Here is a 21,308-nt window from a genome sequence, read left to right as displayed (position 1 = left end):
GGTCGCAAAACAGAGAGGTGTGATCGGGTATTCTCGAATGCGGAAGTCAGCATTGTTGAGATTACTAGGTTTAGAAGCCCCTCCTACGGTAAAACAATTAAAAGCTCAAGCAAAACAGCTTGGATACACGGGTTATTCAAAACTGGGGAGAGCCGGGTTAGTCGAATTGTTATCACATACCCCCGTAGCACGTCCCACTGTAAAACAACTGAAAGCCGAGGCACACGATTTGGGTTTAGGCGGATATTCCCGTATGAGAAAACCACAACTTTTAGAATTATTACGACAGAATAGAGCTATTGACCTACAGTTCGTGCGCACTGAGCGCGCTGTAGGCAACTATTTGAGAGGTTGGCGCTTGCACGTTGATAGAAACATAGACATTACAGATATCAAGCCTCTGATAGCTGATAAGGTCAACCAGGAACTAAATAACCTAGGAAGTATCAAGTTTCAGATCACAGTGAAAATGTCGCTCAATAAGCAGGTTGGGAGTACCACTGAATATGTTCAGCCTTACTTCCGAGGTAAACAAGAGGTTGTCACACATACAGAGACCATTGATGCATCAATCAATACCAGTTTTCAGCAGATACGAGAATACCTAGAACGCTACACACACTTGGGGTCCGGGTGGGCTGTAGATAAAATCGATAATGTCTATCTAGACATAGCTAACTACGTGCCATTCAGAGGCGGGTCATACCTAGCCTTGTCCCCCTACTATAGGAACAAACATGCCATAGTAAACGTTAAGAATAGAGGAAACGATTGCCTGAGGTTAGCTATCAGGTCAGCCTTATTTCCAGCTGACACTAATCCGAACAGGTCTTCTAATTATCCTCAGGAAGATGGGCTCAACTGGGATGGTATAGATGAACCCACCCCCATATCCCAGATCACTAAAGTAGAAAAACAGAATAATCTGGCTATAAATGTCTTTGGGCATGAAGGTAACACAACAATAGTACACAGGGTCAGCGAAGTGAAGGATCGCCAAGTTATCAATATATTCATGATCCAGCGAGGTGACAAGTATCACTACACATGGATAAAACACTTTAGCAGGCTGTTGTATGACCAATCGGCACACAGAGAAAAGACCCACTTCTGTGAACGATGCCTACATGGCTTCACACGAGCTGATTTATTAGAATCCCACCGGGAGGATTGCCAAGGTGTGGGGCAGACGGCCATACGAGTCGATATGCCTAAGGAAGGTGATAATATCCTAAAATTCGGTAACCACAAGAACCAAATGTCTGTGCCTTATATCATATACGCCGACTTCGAAGCCTTGGTGGTGGGGGATTCCCCCAGTGGTGCCGCCGGCGAGGCTCCCAGTGGTAGCTTCACCCACAAAACACAAGAGCATAAAGCCTGTGGGTTTGGATACATTGTCGTCCGTTGTGACGGGGAAACGAAAGCTCCGGTAGTGTATAGGGGCCCTGACGCGGCTGAAAGGTTTCTAAAGTGTTTGCAGGAGGAAGAAAAAATTATTAGGAATGCATTGTATAGAATCGCTCCCATGCGTATGACCCGAGTCGACAGGCTAGCTCACGCTAGTAGCACTAACTGTCACGTGTGTGACTCACCACTTAACGGTGATTCGGTGAGAGATCACTGCCACATAACTGGTAAGTATAGAGGCGCCGCTCACAGCGCGTGCAACCTCAAGCTTAAAATCAACCCTAAGACAATAAACATCCCCGTTGTCTTTCACAACTTGAGAGGGTACGACTCACACTTGATCATGCAGGCCATCGCGAAAATCAATGGTAATATAACGTGCATCCCCAACAACATGGAGAGATACATCTCCTTCAGCTTAAACGGACTTAGGTTCATTGACTCGTTTCAGTTCCTCCTGTCGTCACTCGACAGTCTGGTCAAGGCCAACAATACCTTCCCTATCACCGATCGATACACAGACACCGAGACTAGACCCCTGCTTATGAGGAAGGGTGTGTACCCCTATGAGTACATGGATAGTTGGGTCAAGTTCACCGAGACCAGACTACCCCCTATTGACTGCTTTTATAGCAAGCTGAATGAGGCGTCCGTCTCACGAGATGATTACTCGCACGCGACTAACGTATGGAATAAACTGGGTTGTAAGAACCTGGGTGATTATCACGACCTGTACTTGAGGACAGATGTACTACTGTTAGCCGACGTGTTTGAGACGTTTAGGCGGACGTGTTTCAAGCAGTATAAACTCGACCCCGCATGGTATTACACCAGCCCAGGTCTGTCGTGGGACGCCTTGCTTAAAAAGACCGGAGTTAATTTGGAATTGCTCACAGATTACGACATGCACCTATTCATTGAGAAAGGCTTGCGAGGTGGGATTTCCATGGCATCCAAACGATACGCGAAAGCAAATAATCAATACGTGAAAGGTTACGATCCTAACAAGCCAACCAATCACATTCTCTACCTCGACGCAAACAACCTGTACGGCTGGGCCATGAGCCAGTATCTACCTACAGGGGGATTCGAATGGGTACCCCACGTTGATGTTATGGGGGTTGCACCAGATTCGAACAAAGGGTATATCCTCGAGGTTGACTTAGAGTATACCAAGGAATTACACACATCGCACAACAGCTACCCCCTGGCCCCCGAACGTATGAGGGTTAACCCAGACTGGATGTCTGAGTACCAACATAACTTGTTAGGTGGGCGTGTGACAGACGTTGAAAAACTCGTGCCTAACTTAATGAATAAGACCAAGTACATCATTCACTACCGTAACCTACAGCTGTACCTGTCGTTGGGTATGAGGCTGACCAAAATACACAGGGTGCTCATGTTCGACCAGAGCCCATGGATGGAGCCCTACATCAGAATGAACACAGACCTACGAAAAAAAGCCACCAGTGATTTTGAGAAAAATCTCTACAAGCTCATGAACAACTCGGTGTTTGGTAAGACTATGGAGAACCTGAGGAAACGCGTGACCGTGAAGCTGGTTCGGTCGAGTGAGGAAGACAAGCTCAGGAGATTGATAGCCAGTCCGGCATTCAACCGTAGTAGGATATTCACAGACAACCTGGTTGCCCTACACATGAAGAAAAGCCACATAAAATTCAACCGGCCTGTTTACGTGGGGATGAGCATCCTCGATGTATCCAAACACCTGATGTACGACTTTTACTACAACGAGCTCAAGAAACAGTACGGTGACAGGTGTGAAGTGCTGTACACTGACACGGATTCCCTGCTGATGGAGATTCGAACCGAGGACGTGTACGAGGACATGAAAAAACACCTCGATTTATACGACACCAGCGACTACCCTAAGACCCATGCCATACACAGTACGGTAAATAAAAAGGTCCTAGGTAAGATGAAGGACGAGTGTGCTGGCACGCCCATAGCCGAGTACATAGGTTTGAGACCTAAGATGTACTCCATACTGAAAGCCGACAATAGTGAGATCCGGAAGGCTAAGGGGGTTAAGAAGTATGTGGTGAAACAACACATCAAACACGCCAGATTCAAGGAAGCCCTGTTCAAGACCCGTACCTTTAGGCATAAAATGAACACACTTAGAAGTGATGGACATAAGATATACGGACTGACTATAAACAAGACGTCCCTGTCGCCTATGGACACGAAACGTTGGATAGCTATTGATGGGATAAACACATACGCGTATGGACATGAAAAAATTTGAGCCTATTTACTACAGCCCGCGTGGGTACTGGAAAGGAGCTAGCGCAGTAGATAAGCTAGCTAAAATAGCGCGAGTACCCCCGGAGGAAGCCAAAGCGTGGCTTGAAAAACAAGCCCTGTGGCAGATCTATTTGCCGGCACCACGCTACGTGCCTAGAAGGAGGTTCGGTATTAACATACCTAATAGCGTTCACCAGGCAGACCTACTGTTCCTACCCCACGACAAGAGGTACAAGTATGCCTTAACCGTAGTGGACGTAGCCAGTCGTTACAAGGAAGCCGAACCCTTGACCACGAAAGATTCGGCCCAGGTAGCCAGAGGATTCGAACGCATATACAAACGCAGTCCGCTGACGTGGCCAACAGAGCTGCAAGTTGACCCCGGACGGGAGTTCATGGGTGCCGTGTCACAACTGCTAGCCAAACACGATACAAAGGTCAGGTGTGGCACGGCCGGAGCCCATCGCAGCCAAGCCATAGTTGAGAGATTTAATAGGACTTTGGCTGAGCGCTTGTTCGGCCATCAGTATGCTAGGGAGATGGTCACCCCTGGAAAACGATCGACTGAATGGGTCACGAGGTTACCCAAGGTGGTGTCGGCAATCAACCATGAAGTCACCCGTCTCACCGGTAAGAAACCGGCAGACGCTATCAAACTAAAATCAATAGTTGCAGAGTCGGACGCTCCATTGCGTGGGAAGGAGAAACAGATACCAGATAGGGCCCTAGTGAGGTATCTATACCAGCCGGGGGAACACGAGGGTGATAGCCGTAAGCGGGCCACCGATCCTATATGGTCAGTCAAAACTTACAACATAGATAAAGTGGATATGAAAGCCGACGAACCTAACTTATACTACTTGAGGGATGGGCCGGGTAGGGGGTTTGTAAGAGAAGAATTATTGATCGTACCGTACGGCACAGTGTTACCTCCAACACACGTTAAGTAGTAGGGGTAATAGTAGCAAGAGCTAAGGGCCCAACCAAAGCCTTATTTAGTAAATAAGGCGTTGTAGAGACTTTTTTGAAAGTGTTTTAAAACCCCCATTCCCTATACTACTACGTGCAATACATGCTAACCGTGACATGAAATCAACACCACTACTGATTAACACCTGTCTTGCTACTGTGTAACACCAGTCTCGCTACTGTTTAACACCTGTCTCAATACTGTTTAACAGATTTCAGTTGAAGTGAAAAATGTCCAAGTTAGGAAAACATGGGCAAATAGTTCATTCTCAGGCAAGGGAGATAGCATACAATGTTATCATGTATATGGACAAAAACTGTGCAACCAAAGCAGATTCTCTCTTACAAAGTAGCCTTGCTACTGGACTCTCAAGCGCATTAAGGCAGAAGGTGGTAGGAGTGCGAGTGGACCTACATTTATCAGTCCCACCAAGTTGCGCAAACCCAAAACTTGCAGTTACAAACTTGATGATTTCGACCGGTGTGCAGTCTGTCAATTTGTACAAAGTTTATATGGCGTATAAAAACAACTACCCACTCTGGATACGATGTATGATATGGCAAAGTGCTAGTTGAACTACGAGGGTTCTAAGGAAAGTTTTCGAAAAAATCCTAAAGACATGGGGTTTAGGTGGCGAAAAACGCAGTCAAGCCGTAAACTTTTAATGGAACGTAAAGACATTGTTTCCAAGCGTTTGCAATACTCGCGTGCAATAAAGAAATACAGAGAAGAAAATCGAACACTCATCTTTATCGATGAAACATGGTTGCATGTACACCACAATGTCCCAAAGTGTTGGCAACTTGAGGGTGAAGTCGTAATAAATGGGGTTCAACCTCAGTCTGGCACCGGACACAGTCTTATTGTGTTTCATGCAGGGGGTGAAAACGGTTTTGTTCCAAATGTTTTGCTTGTTTTTTATTCCAAACTCAAATCAGCAGACTATCATGATGAGATGAACTTTGATAATTTTTCCAAATGGCTCCAGGAAAAGTTGATCCCAAACCTTCCACTGCATTCTGTCATCATTATGGATAATGCAGTTCACAAAAAGTTCCTTAAGAGTTGCCATAAATGAAAGGATGTCTGCAATCGGTGCAAAGAATGGTCGGAATGTTGTAAACATGTTAAAACAATTGAAGATGGCTACTGGCAACGCGAAATCGCAGTAGAAAGGGAAATTGACGGACTAGTGATTGACTTAGGACTTGCAAGTGATTCAGACACCGAGACTGATTCAGAGAGTGATAATTAAAGCATAAGTCAGTAAGTCCGCCTAATTTTCCAACATTGTTGTGTCTTGTATAATAATTGACACATACTATATCAGGTTTTTACTGTTCCCATACTTTGTCATAAAAAAAGAGTAATCTTTGGTGAGTTGTCTGTATTTTATATTTTTTTAGTCACTGATAAATCTACTGAGTCTGGTACTGAGTAATCCCCAAACATACAAATTTGTGTACAAAGATATTTCTCACTGACTTATCAATGTCAAAAGGTATTTTCATTTTCTGTACACAATTTTGGTGACCATAATAAAAATATGACAGAAATTTGGAAATATTGTTTGAATACTAACCATTTCTCTGGAACCGGTTATGTAAATTTCCAAGACATGTATTCCCAGTCGATCACCAGCGGAATTATGAAAGAAAATCAGCCCGTACAGAGAAATTGGAACAAAATTATGGGATAAAAATATTTCCCCCTTGCTACTCTGATTTAGCCACCACCATTCAGTAACAGATAACTTTTAACATATTAAAAAGTTAAATGAAACTCAATTAACTATATGTAGTTATTATCTATTTAATATTTAGCAGACAAAAAGTCAACTTTACCCATTAAAACAACACCGCATATTCCTTCGAATGATAAGACTGCAATTTCAGGCATAAGATACTGATATTCCACGCTAACCTTTAGTTAAGACGAAGACAAATAGATGAAGATGATTGAGGCATTGACAAGCATTTTAGATATTCAACAATTTTGTTAAAAAAAATCCAGGAAAATGTCATTTGCTTCGTGAAATAGATCGGTGGTCCTAAACATATTTCCTCAGTATATTGTGTTGATTCAATTCGTTGGGATTGTACCTGTTCCCAAATCCAGTGTGCTATAACAGTTCATGCGTGAAACGCACGGGGAAAATGAGCTTCTCGATATTTATCAGACAACCTGTCTCCCTTTTGGATTGTTCCTCTAGTATATGTTCAGTTTGTCTGTTACTTTAGTGTACATTGATTGATCGTTTCTTTAGTCTACCTTCTGTTTGATTGTTCTGCTCTCTAGTGTGCACCCACCTTGATTGTTCCTCTAGTCTGACTACTGGGCCAAGGGGAAGAGACCAGCTGACAGTGTGTTGATATGGAGGACATACAAGTTTGTGACCGGGATGCCATCCGGCATTGTACCTGTGGTGGTGACGCTGTGCTCGCAGTTCTCTCGACTGCAACTGATAATGAAAGAGGGAGGAGTTCTGCAGAATGGAGCTGTTCAGACTACCATTGTGAAACATACGACACTGAGGCAAGGTTAGTAGAAACACATATAACTCTTACAAAACTGCAATGACACCGAAACTTATCTCCAGATTGTTTAGCAGGCAAATGCTGTTAACTCTTTAAGGCCGGGAGACGCATATGTGTGGCAAATTAATTAGCTTCTCACAGCAAGAGATGCGTATTGGGGGTAATAAAAAGCACCTCTTATTCAGCGAGAGTCGCGCATGGTCGTCAGCAGAAAGCACCTCTCATTCAGCGAGAGACTTGCTTATGCATTCATACTGTACCTATTATTTCAATCATTGTAGCAGTAATGATCAAAGATTAGCTTTTCTTACGAGAGAGGTTACTTTCTGTGTTAATCAGAAGAACTATTAATGTGTTTTGATAACAAATGCTTGCAATGTCGTCGGCTTATACAGGCAAATGAACACATGTCTGCGAGAAAGGGGATTATGAGATGTTGTTACAGGAGGTAAGTGTTTGTTACTCGTCATTGGGAGTGAATACTATGATACTATGTTTGCACATTGATTGAATTAACGGTGACAAGGTTACAAAACCTTCTTCTAAATTAAATCATTCATTCCTTCATTCATTGTAATAGTCCATATAATGAATCACAGACATACATAGCAATACTGTATTACACCCATGTTCATACAGATTTGAAATAAACCAAGTTACTTATTTAGACCTAACTCATTTGCGACTAGTGATTTATAGAGTTGACAATAATACAAAATCGAATATGAAGTGATAACTCTTGCATCTACTCATAATATACATATATAGTACATATAAACCATACAAAGGTAACTGGGGCATTTTGTTCAAGCCGTTTCATATGAACACCTCTTTCAAGCTCAAAATAACAGCCTCTGGCAGAATGCATGTCCAGATAAAGTTTTGTCCCGTGACAATTGTAAAACAAACTAATGCACTGTTATATCATTGGACAACCTGTTTTGTGGAGTCATGTCCATTGTCAAACTTCTGAACCTCGTTTGCTTTCAAAACAAATATAAGTATGCCCATCTTCATAATTATTTGGGGAGATTCAACTACAAGTGTATACATCACAATAAATCAGTATCATGTAACTTTTCTGAATTCTGTAATACATGTACTTGAATTATGATATTTATTCGTAACAGTGTTCAGATTCAGCAAGCCATTATATTTGATGTACAAGTAGTGTGCGCAAAATGTATATGCAAATAAATACTATCTCTACTCAATGGTGGGATTGTGTTATCCGGGGTGAAAATAATCGGATTGTAGCGCTTTGAGCTTTTTAAGGAAAAATAAACTCGTAGTCCTAGGTGTACAGTGTTCCCAGAAATTATTGAGAAAATCTTTGTTTTTTTTCTAATGATGCTAAGATGGAAAAAAGGGCTTTCACTATGCACTAAGCATACTAAATAAGGGAGACAACTCTTGAAGGCTTAGAAGGTAGCTCATTACGTCAAGAGTTATCTCCCTTGTCTGAGCAGACGGCTTCCTGTGTTGACATGGCAGAATTTACAGCAAGAGAGAAAAGAAAGCTCATTCTAGATGATTTTGAAAGGGGTGAGGCTGATGCTAAAGTGTTAGGTTGTAGACATGGTATTCCTCTGTCTACAGTATACAGAACTTTGAAGAATATTCAAACAGGAACCGGGATAGAGCACAAAGCAGGGGCAGGTCGGCCTAGGAAATTCAGTGTTGTGGATCGCCGAAGACTTGGGCAGATTGTGAGTAGGGGCAAATTGAAAAGTGTTGAGAACATCAGAAATGAAATGATTAGCAGAGGAAGTCCTCAGGTATGCAATGAAACAGTTAGGCAGGAATTACAGAGACTTAATTGGGTGAAAAAACGTGGAATTCCCTCGCCGTTGATGAAAGATGCACAAAAGGAAAAATGTTTAAACTGGTGTCGGGCTCATGAAAATCAAGACTGGGATAATGTTTTCTTTTCAGATGAAAGTTCTGTTTGGCTTTTCCCTAATTGTGTGAAAATTTGGACCAAAGATACTGTCAAACCTATCTACCAGCGACCAAAACATAGCCCAAAGTTTCACATGTGGGGTGGCATATCGGCTCACGGAGTGACGCCATTGTGTGTTTTCACGGGAAACTTGATACGTTGACATTCTAAATGGTCACCTTCTTCCGACAGCACAAACATTGTATGAAGATGATTGGATTTTCCAGCATGATAATGACCCAAAACACACTGCGCGCTACACAAAACAGTGGTTGTCGGGCGAAAATGTTCAAGTTTTAGACTGGCCCAGTTACAGCCCAGACCTAAACCTAATTGAGAATGTGTGGGGAGTCATGAAGGACAGAATAAACCAAAAGGGACTGAGAAATATTGAAGATATGAAGGCCGAGGTGGTCCAATATTGGGATACCCTGTCACACGATTACCTACAAACTTTGATGGGTAGTGTGCCTAGGCGTATTCAGGCATGCATTGCTGAGCGAGGAGGTCTAACAAAGTACTAAAACAAGACTGAGACTGTAAAAAGATGATGTTTTAACATGCTTATGTAAGTAAAACGCCAGAAGTTAGTAAACGTAATGAGTTACATGACGCAACATGATTCTCAATAATTTCTGGGAATACTATATGTTCACAATACACAAACTTTTTCATGATAGCTAGAGTTGATAAAGCCAAAATCCAGCATATCGATTGGTCAGCGATCTAACCAATAGTCAATCTGTATCCAAGCTGTCTAGTGACCGAACGTGCTCTTCAGAAATTCAGCCCACACCCCTTCACCTGTCATTTCCTATGTGACAGGTATCTCATGATACGATTGGTCATAGATAACAATTCAGGGACTATATTGAACAGTTGAGATACAAAACGTCCTATTCGGGAACTTTGATGACGCCCATCCCATGACCCTTTGTCTTACGTATGTGCAAGGAATAGCATTATACAATATGTATACATGTGTGTTCATGTGATAACGTATATTTTCTGTGTTAAATCTAGATGAACCAAATTGACAAACTGTCAATCTGTTCCATGTAAGTCACACACTAGCTTATTAGTACTTACCTTAAAATATTCAGTATACACTAGCAACGTATCAGCGAAAACGCTTCTTTCATAGATGATTATTAGGCATGTGCGTAAATTCTTCTTTACTGCCATTGACATAGATGTTTTGAACAATTAAACCTCACACAATGATTTGAGAGGGACAATTTGTTTTTAAGTATGTCTTACATACAAAGAATACAAACGTGTTAAGAAAATACACATGCACACGCCACCAAAAGTTTACAAGAGAAAGTGCAATAAAATTATGTAAAACGTTACATGTATGACATGTATTCACTCCTGCTTTCTTTCAACATATATCTTTCAACACAATTAAACAATTAAACAATCAGGACTTGCTCGTATGATGAGACAGTTTCCGAAACCTGCCAGGGATATCAGGCGTGAATAGCCCTAATTTGTCTCACCACAGAAAGACATGCAATCAGCATGGGGTTCCAGGTGTTGAGCAGTGAAGTGGCTCTCTGGCTTAATAAGTTAAAGGACAGGAAGCATATATGAACCCAGGACTTGAAACCATAAGGAGAGGAGAGGCAGAGGGAAACGGGGTTAGGGTTAACCCTTAAAGCCATAAGGAGAGGAGAGGCAGAGGGAAACACAGACACATTCTCTGCAGCAGTCGGGTGCACACCTCTGCGAACATTGGAAGCAGGGGGGACCTTCCCAAGGGGACCTGGTCCTGATGCCACTTTGGGCCTTTGATGCAACAGATGTCCTGCTTGAAATAAAATATCCATCTCTTTGTACTTCTGGTGTTGTCTCTTATTTTGTTGCAGTAACAGTCACATCTCCAAATGTAATGAAATTACTGAAACTAATACAACATTTTAGTTGACATCATGGCATGTTTTGTGCATTTTGTGATGTCGGAAAAAGACAACTTTGGTCTGCTGATTAGTATATATCTCTCCTAATTTCCATTTATTGTTTACAAAGTCATGGTTGCTATGGCAGAATTCAACATGCTTTTGACAAAACATGAAATTAATGGTTTTACCATTGAAATAGTGAATATACACACAACAGTTAGACGGTTTAACTGCATGTTTTATTGTGAGCAAGATGCACACCTGTTTGGCATCGATTTAAAGTACAGTAAAATGCTTTTATAACGAACTAAGAGGGACCACAGATTGACACAGATTGAATTTGCTCAATTGACTATTCACACCATTAATCAGTGTTAACTGGAACTGTCGAGGATTTCAAAGTGAGCATCGCTAACTGGCAATGACACTGATTGAGTTCTCACAGTTCGTTATTCACACCGTTAATTAGTGTTACCGGGGATGTGCGGGGATTGCAAATCAGTTCGCTATAGCCGGTAAGTTTGTTATAGAGAATTCCTTATTCATGACTTTTTTATATGATAACATATAGTTGTTTATTCAGGACTTTTAAAACAGTTCGCTATAGCCGTCAGTTCGTTATATCCGTGTTCGTTATAAAAGTACAACTGTAAATGAAAGTAATATTTCACAGCACCTAAACATTCATTGAATATTTAATCAACATATAAATTTGTTTTCTTATGATTATGTAACTATTTCTCTTCATAAGTATGCAATGAACTTTCAGGAAATGGCTGAATGTATATATAGCGGCTAGTTGCTGTGTTGTTGGACACGAAAATACACACAGATTACTGGAGTGTATGACATGGAGTGTATATATCTTGCTTGATATCAACGCTTGATCTTCATAACCGCTATCTGACCACTCGCTGTGTTACATTCTGCATAACTGTTTCAACTGTATGTCAACAACATCACTGAAGGAATTAACAGCAATATCCGTCACAGATGACACATCACTTTATGCTGTAATAGATGATCCTGGTGAAACTGCTCTGTGTCTTAATAATGATCTACATAAAATTTCTGATTAGGCTGGCAAATGGCATGTTACATGTAATCCTAATAAAAGAGATTCTCTACAATTCTCTCGTAATGTGCGGCCCAGCCCCAAACTAAATCTAACACTGAAGGATAGTAACATTAATGATGTTGATAGCCATAAACATTTGGGACTTACTTTACAGCACGATTGCTCCTGGACTGTCCATGTTAACAGCCAGTAACATTTGGGACTTACTTTACAGCACGATTGCACCTGGACTGACCATGTTAACATTTGAGACTTACTTTACAGCACGACTGCTCCTGGACTGATCGTGTTAACAGCCAGTAACATTTGGGACTTACTTTACAGCACGATTGCTCCTGGACTGACCGTGTTAACAGCCAGTAACATTTGGGACTTACTTTACAGCACGACTGCTCCTGGACTGACCATGTTAACAGCCAGTAACATTTGGGACTTACTTTACAGCACGACTGCTCCTGGACTGACCGTGTTAACAGCCAGTAACATTTGGGACTTACTTTACAGCATGACTGCTCCTGGACTGTCCATGTTAACAGCCAGTAACATATGGGACTTACTTTACAGCACGACTGCTCCTGGACTGACCGTGTTAACAGCCAGTAACATTTGGGACTTACTTTACAGCACGATTGCTCCTGGACTGACCATGTTAACAGCCAGTAACATTTGGGACTTACTTTACAGCACGACTGCTCCTGGACTGACCGTGTTAACAGCCAGTAACATTTGGGACTTACTTTACAGCACGACTGCTCCTGGACTGACCATGTTAACGGCCAGTAACATTTGGGACTTACTTTACAGCACGATTGCTCCTGGACTGACCGTGTTAACAGCCAGTAACATTTGGGACTTACTTTACAGCACGACTGCTCCTGGCCTGTCCATGTTAACAGCCAGTAACATTTGGGACTTACTTTATATATATCTGTATCAAAACATTGCTTCACCTGAATGAAGAAGTTGTCCATCCATACAGTTTATCCTTATCTGATTCACAAACTTCTAAACGTGGCACTCAAAGAAGTCATTCATATCCTTTCCATTGAGAAGATTGAGTGTGTGGCTCCTTCATCTCCAATATGACTTCCACCCCATCACACTCACCTTTGACCACATGTTCTGTTTCATGTGTATTTCTGTGGCCTGTCTGCTCAGAATCATCTGTCGCTTCTTTAACATAGGGGTCAGGTCTGTCTGGATGCTGTACCGTCTGGTCTATTCTTGTAGTATTTTCCGTGCCTGTAGTAGATCATCTCAGTCCATCAATTTAACAAAGGTAGCGATGATACGGGATGGGGCCATTGGTTTATGCTGCCTCTGGAATTTGCTTTTGGGGAGTCTCTGGGTGGTTTGAGCAACATTTTGTCAACTGTGTTTTGGCTGAACTTGAGTATGTTGATAAAGAAGTGTGTTTCTTGTGTTTTCATTTGGACATTCTGTCAGGCCATAGAAATGGAGATTAGTGTTCCATCTCCTCCATGTTAGCCAAGTTTGCCTGCGTGGTCAGTTTTGAAAATATGCTCACAGTCTATGCGAATTTATGAAATAATCATTTGTAAAAGTCTTTTAGACTTGTTTGCAAATGTGGTTTTCACGGAGCAGTATTTCATTTGGTGGGACTACTTATGATAGCCTTTCGGGCAGCAGAGCTCGTCCTCAGTGTGACCTATCTCTTCTCATGCTCAACCAGAAGCCTATTTACACATGTTACCAACAAGCTCATTTTTTTTTATCTTCCACCCAAAATTTAGTTCATGATGCAGATTCTATCTTATTATTCTTTCAAAAGGTCTCCTCACTGTCTCCCAGATTTATTTATAAGATAGATATGTTTTGTTTGTGCAAAAGCCCGCTCCCTGTTAACTGGAGTGCCATTGTGTCTGTTCAAGTTAATGCCCTAACCCTGATCCTGGAGTGTAAGTGTTTGTGTATAAGCCCACTCCCTGTTTCCTGTTCCAGTTGATGCTCAGATCCTGGAGTGCAAGAGTTTGTGTATAAGCCTACTCCCTGTTTCCTGTTCCAGTTGATGCCCAGATCCTGGAGTGCAAGAGTTTGTGTATAAGCCCACTCCCTGTTTCCTGTTCCAGTGATGCCCAGATCCTGGAGTGCAAGAGTTTGTGTATAAGCCCACTCCCTGTTTCCTGTTCCAGTTGATGCCCAGATCCTGGAGTGCAAGAGTTTCTGTATAAGCCTACTCCCTGTTTCCTGTTCCAGTTGATGCTCAGATCCTGGAGTGCAAGAGTTTGTGTATAAGCCCACTCCCTGTTTCCTGTTCCAGTTGATGCTCAGATCCTGGAGTGCAAGAGTTTGTGTATAAGCCCACTCCCTGTTTCCTGTTCCAGTTGATGCCCAGATCTTGGAGTGCAAGAGTTTGTGTATAAGCCCACTCCCTGTTTCCTGTTCCAGTTGATGCCCAGATCCTGGAGTGCAAGAGTTTCTGTATAAGCCCACTCCCTGTTTCCTGTTCCAGTTGATGCTCAGATCCTGGAGTGCAAGAGTTTGTGTATAAGCCCACTCCCTGTTTCCTGTTCCAGTTGATGCCCAGATCCTGGAGTGCAAGAGTTTCTGTATAAGCCCACTCCCTGTTTCCTGTTCCAGTTGATGCTCAGATCCTGGAGTGCAAGAGTTTGTGTATAAGCCCAATCCTTGTTTCAGCTGATGCTCTAACCCTGGAGTGCAAGTGCTTTATGCCAGACTCTGATGTTGGCCAAGTCAATGATGACACCCGCTACCATGTTGAGGAATACACGTGGAATGTGTTCTGTATCTTAGCAGATGTGATTGACAGCCATCTTGACAACTGTGGCCTTGTTCCAATCATTGAGGAGGATGTGCCAAATTGGTTTGGTAAGTTAGCAAGACATATGTTCCACTAATTTGGTGCTGAGTGATTAATATATGAGAACCACCACATCGACTAACTGTGAAGGAATTCTGAATGTTGCCTTTCAGCCAATACTTCAGTTGGATGTAAACACGAGTGGGGCATGTCTGATGCTGAGACCGTCCAGAGCATCTGCACCCTGTGTGATCTTTGCTGTGACCAGGGTCCAGTGTGCAAGTACAATGGCATCATGGGGCAGTATCTGAGAGGATGTGAGTGCCGGACCAAAGTGACTGGCTGCAAGTCTTGTGGGATATGTCGGAGGTGCGCTCAGCATCTGTGGGTAAGTATTTACATCTCAGTGGTCATCATGAAAACTCTGCCTAATTTCTCATTCAGCTTATACCTTACAATGATGATAACTTACTTACAAACTCCTTATTACCATGTACGCCATTATCAAGTTGACATGTCATCAAATTGTCATTAAGTAGATTTTCACTTTGGTTCAGGACAGTGGCATCATTCAGTTAGGCAGAGCAAAGGCAGACATTCCAGTGGCTCATACAGATGGCTTTGTTACCAACTTCATACAGGAACATATCTTAATACAGAAAGCGGCCCACCTGCATACAGAAACACAAACAAATAATTCACCTTCATACAACTTAAATAAAAATGGCCTCGTGATTCAGCTCATACATCAACTTAAACAAATAAAGATGGCCTTGAGTAGTATATGCAAGGGGTATATGTGACCAAATCCTTCCCTAGGGCCCAATTTAAAAATTAGACCCTTGAAAAGTGTATACTACTTACTGAGGTGCATGGTAAATTTGATGAAAGTTGGTGGAATAGTTTCTAAAGGAAGGAATTTTCGGAGAGCATGGGGTCGGTTGGGGAAAAAGGTTTGGGTTGCCTGAGGTATGGGGTCATGTGAGGTGGTTGCTCCTTTGAACGCTGTGTGCGTACGAGTCACAGCGTGTGTGTGTGTCTGTGTGTCTCAGCTTAGTGTACCGGTGGCTGACCGGCTGGCTGGCCATATTAAGCAGAAAATAATCATGATGAAAAGCACACAGTAATAGTTTGGTGTGTACAGCTGGCTTACTTGTTGGTTACATTAAGTATGCAAGATTGATAAAATCTTGAAGAGAATTATTATCACACAGTAAATATTAAGGGAAGGCCCTAATCCTGTTTCATCGTTGTTTATACTACTGTGTGTGTTCCATTATTGTTTATACTACTGTGTGTGTGCTCGGCTAATCATGTTCCATCATTGTTTATATTACACTGTGTGTGTTCCATCATTGTCTATACTACTGTCTGTCATCCATCAATGTTTATACTACTGTGTGTGTGTGTTCCATCATTGTTTTTACAACTATATGTGTGTTCCATCATTGTTTATATTACTGTGTGTGTTCCATCAATGTGTATACTACTGTATGTGTTCCATCATTGTTTATACTACTGTGTGTGTATTCCATCAATGTTTATACTACTGTGTGTGTATTCCATCATTGTTTATACTACTGTGTGTTCCATCATTGTTTGTACTACTGTGTGTATTCCATCATTGTTTGTACTACTGTGTGTGTGTTCCATCATTGTGTATACTACTGTGTGTGTATTCCATCATTGTTTATACTACTGTGTGTGTTCCATCATTGTTTATGCTACTGTGTGTATGTGTGTTCCATCATTGTTTATACTACTGTGTGTATGTGTGTTCCATCATTGTCTATACTACTGTATATGTGTTCCGTCATTGTCTATACTACTGTTTGTGTGTTTGGCTAATCATGTTCCATCATTGTTTATACTACTGTGTGTGTGTTCGATCATTGTTTATACTACTGTATCATTGTTCATACTACTGTGTACTACTATGACATCAATCGTCGGTGAATATACTTCAGGCTAACAAAATCAAAATGTTTGGATGAAGAAATGGCCTCAAATGTAATGGTGTAATCATGCTGAATAGCCTTGACTCTATCGACATTTGTGGTGGGGGCTGTTCCTGGTTGTACATAAATACGACAGTGTTGATATTTAATTAATTTTTCAGTTCCATGACACTGGGATCCTCTTCCATGATGAGATAGGGGTAGGTCAATACAAAATTATTGATCCAGTTCAACTGAGATTCAACGATGACTTCTCGTCACACATACACGTTGTTTTGCAAGTGTAATACACGCAAGGCATTTCCCGTACTTGTGTGTCCCCTAGATCAGAGAATGTGGTGGTGGCGCTGTCGCCCATGATCATGCTTTTATTATGGGAAGTGTTGAGATAATGTATCGTCTGCCAGGCTGCTATCCTTCTGTTGAGATAATGTATCGTCTGCCAGGCTGCTATCCTTCTGTTGAGATAATGTATCGTCTGCCAGGCTGCTATCCTTCTGTTGAGATAATGTATCGTCTGCCAGGCTGCTATCCTTCTGTTGAGATAATGTATCGTCTGCCAGGCTGCTATCCTTCTGTTGAGATAATGTATCGTCTGCCAGGCTGCTATCCATCTGTTGAGATAATGTATCGTCTGCCAGGATGGTATCCATCTGTTGAGATAATGTATCATCTGCTAGGATGGTATCCATCTGTTGAGATAATGTATCGTCTGCCAGGCTGCTATCCATCTGTTGAGATAATGTATCATCTGCTAGGATGGTATCCATCTGTTGAGATAATGTATCATCTGCTAGGATGGTATCCATCTGTTGAGATAATGTATCATCTGCTAGGATGGTATCCATCTGTGCACAGAAGTGGGACTGCTGGGAAAACCAGGTGGTGAAAATGAGAGCACGATGTGAGTGCAGGGTGCCGAGCTGGCATGATGGAATGTTGACAGTGTGCAATGTAAAACAAGAAGAATAAAGATGCTAGTGAAATCAACAAATGGAAGCAGAGCATGGTTGCTGATAAAGAAACGTTTCTTGATACACTGCAGATGTAAATATTACCTTTTGAAACTTCTTTCGTCCAACAGAAAAATTCCTCGCCTCTCGCATGATGCAGATTTGTGTGACATACTGTTTTCAACCCCTTTTCAACATCTTGATATTGAGAGGTATGAATGATACATATTTATGAGGGGTACTTGCGAGGATGTATTCCAACAAATGAATTTGGCTTCTGTTACGGATGTGTTTTTTCTGTAAATTGTATTATTCATTAAAGTAATATTTATTATTGGGTCACAACGTTTTAAGTGATAATTGTTATGGGTCACATTCCATGTCATAAATGTTCAGTAGTTTTCGCATTTTGGCAGCAGGCTTTAAGGAAGTGCTTTAGAGTTACTTCCCCTTTACCTTGTGTTTTGATTAACTTTTGACTTCCGGGAGGCTGGCTGAGAAGATTCTAGAGATAGAATGGAATTAGAATTGAAGAAATTGCAAGTTGACAGAGAAATTGCTCAGAAAAAGCTTGAAAACCATTCTCAGCCCTCAGATTCTTCCTCTTTTGACATTGTAAGGCATGCTAGACTTGTACCCCCTTTTAATGAGACAGAAGTAGACAAATATTTTCTACATTTTGAAAAGGTTGGTGAAAATCTCAAGTGGCCTAGGAGTCATGGACTATGCTTTTGCAAACTGTCTTGAAGGGTAAAGCACAGGATGCTTATTCAGTCTTGTCAATACAGCAGAACTGTATCACTTATGGATAATTCTACCCCACAGCCCGTTATTATATTGAGGGATACTGGAGCTCTTCAATCTCTGATTTTGAAGGATATTTTGCCTTTTTCTGATGAGTCTTCAGCTAACTGAGATGTTTTGCTTCAGGGTATAGGTGGCAATTCTTCTGCTCCTTACCATTTTGTGAATTTGACTTCTGATTTCATTTCAGATGAAATGAAAGTTGGTGTTCATGACTCTCTCCCAGTTCCGGGTGTCAATTTGTTAATCGATAATGATCTTATGGGGGCCAAAGTTGGTGCTGATCCTGTTGTCACTGTTTCGACGGAGAGTTTGGATAGTTCTGAAAAGTTGGAGGATGAATTTCCGGATATTTTTCCTTCTTGTGTAGTCACTCATTCAATGTCGAAAGGCATTTCTTCCAAGACTTCATTGCCAAATGATTCCATTTATTAGGAACATTCATGGATCATTCTGTGTGTGAGTTAGAAACTGTTGACTTACCTTCAAAGAGTAGCTGTTCAGCTGCAGGTCTTCTTGATAAGTCTCATGGTTTGTCAGATCGTGATCACATTCTTTCCAGAGAGCAGCTTATTAGTGTGCTGGGTGACGATGTTGAAGTGCAGAAGTTGGCTAGTAAGGCTGTTTCTTTTGAGGAGGTTAGCAAGGTTGCAGTTTGTTATTACTACAAGGATGGTGTTCTGATGAGGAAATATAGGTCGCCGGGTGTTCCTACAGAGGATGAATGGAAATTGTGCAATCAAATTGTGGTACCGAAAGAGCATGTACTTTCACTGGCACATGAAAGTCCCATGGCAGTTCATTTGAGTGTAAACAAAACTTGTGAGAAAATTTTGGCACATTTCTTTTGGACCAGCTTGAGACAAGATGTGGCTGAATTTTGTCATGCATGCCAAATTGTTGGAAAACCAAATCAGAAAATTCCTTCAGCTCCCTTGAAACCTATACCAGCTTTTGAGGAACCTTTCAGTAGAGTTATTATTGATTGTGTTGGTCCACTACCTAAGACTAAGTCTGGTAATCAGTATTTGCTCACTATCATGTGTGCTTCTACCAGATTTCCTGAAGCAGTTCCACTTCGTAGCATTGTTGCTCCTGTGATTGTCAAGGCTTTGATAAAGTTTTTCACCTTAGTTGGTTTGCCAGATGTTGTTCAGTCTGATCAGGACACAAACTTATGTCTAAGGTGTTCCAACAAGCTATGTACCAGTTTATTTAAGCAAGTTAAGTCTAGTGCTTATCATCCAGCATCGCAGCGACCTTTAGAGAAGTTTCATCAAACTTTGAAGAATATGATCGAGACATAATGTTTTGAGATAGATGATGTGCTCGAGATATTCAGGAAAATGTGCTCAAAACAGTACAGCATGGATCCTGTGTGATATTTTACTGTGCCCGGTCTTGGGACACCTTCTTGAAAAACACTGGCGTGGAACTGAAACAGTTGATGGATTATGACATGCACCTTTTCGTAGGGAAAGGCTTGCGAGTTGGAATTACCATGGCCACCAAAAGATACGCCAAAACCAGCAACAAGTACTTGGAGTATCCTTGAGCTGGCTTCTGAACGACTGACTGTGAACCTGGATTGGATGAACCTGCGAAAGCTGGCCATCTGTGATTTTGAGAAAAATCTGTACATGCTCATGAACAGTTCAGCAAGACAATGAATAATTTGATAAAAACCCTGGAAACTCATTGCCAACATGGCATTCAACCGGAGCAAGACAATTTCTTGGCTGCATTGCACATGAACAAAAGTCACATCAAATTCAACCAGCCCGTTTATGTAGGGATGAATGTCCTCCACTTATCCAAACAATTCTTAAATTGGGCCCTTGGGAAGGACCTGGTCCCATAACACAACACGCTTCGTCAATCCAGGCTACTTTTATTTAAGAAGAAATTACAGGTTTAAACAGGCGATGGTTCTGGCTCTAGCTCTGGCCTTCAGTCTCGCTCGGGACCTTTTCTGTTGCATGCTGCTGGAGAGGTTGTTGGTTTTCCCTCAGTCGTCTGCCCTGCCGCCGTCTGCCCTGCCGCCGTCTGCCAGCTCTCTCTCTCTCTGCTCAGAAAAAACTGTTTTTAGGTGCAGAAGATTGCTTCCAACTTTGAGCCCACTGACCCAGTTCGTGACCCTATCATCACGTTTTCTGTCAGGCACCAGAGTGGGATGTCTTACCGACATCTTTAAGTTGTTTGTCACAGCAGGTTGTTGACACTTGGCCCATAGCCCCAGGTTAAACTACCTGGTCATGATGCTTTACCTACTGTTCCAGTAATCATTGATTAGGTGATAGTTATCATGGGTCATATTTCGCATCATATATGTTCCATGGCAACAGTATTTAATGCCACACCTTTTTGGATAACAATTCAGAGCTGCCCACTTTGGGGCAATCTTTTGATTTGTAAATGTGAGGCCAGGCAAGAAGATTCTGAGAGAATAATGATACCATCACGCTTTGCTGTTATGTTCAAGAATGTAATGTGTCAGTATGTATAAAGGCTAGTTGTTGTGTTGATGGAATCACACAAGGACTTACACTCGGAATTAATCTTACACCTTTTGTCACAGCAATTTATTAACCATAACAAAATAGAGATGGCATTGTAACCCACCTTCATACAGAGATGCATGCAAATACAGATGGCGTTGTAACCCACCTTCATACAGAGATGCATACAAATGCAGATGG

The 21,308-nt window shown here is 41.8% G+C and overlaps 1 protein-coding gene across 1 annotated transcript in view; it reads left to right on the top strand.

The window, feature by feature from the left end:
- The window catches only part of LOC137272175 (uncharacterized), a 550,405-nt gene that overhangs the window by 263,174 nt on the left and 265,923 nt on the right, over nt 1-21,308 (top strand). Inside the window, exons 28-30 of the mRNA XM_067804527.1 lie at nt 6,978-7,191; nt 14,771-14,962; nt 15,068-15,282. Of these exons, the coding sequence (XP_067660628.1) occupies nt 6,978-7,191; nt 14,771-14,962; nt 15,068-15,282 (621 nt within the window). The remainder of the gene's footprint in view (nt 1-6,977; nt 7,192-14,770; nt 14,963-15,067; nt 15,283-21,308) is intronic.

The sequence above is a fragment of the Haliotis asinina genome, chromosome 2, assembly GCF_037392515.1.
Source record: "Haliotis asinina isolate JCU_RB_2024 chromosome 2, JCU_Hal_asi_v2, whole genome shotgun sequence".
NCBI lineage: Eukaryota > Metazoa > Mollusca > Gastropoda > Lepetellida > Haliotidae > Haliotis > Haliotis asinina.
Note: the sequence above shows the minus strand (reverse complement) of the source record. Positions and strands in the feature narration are given on the sequence as shown.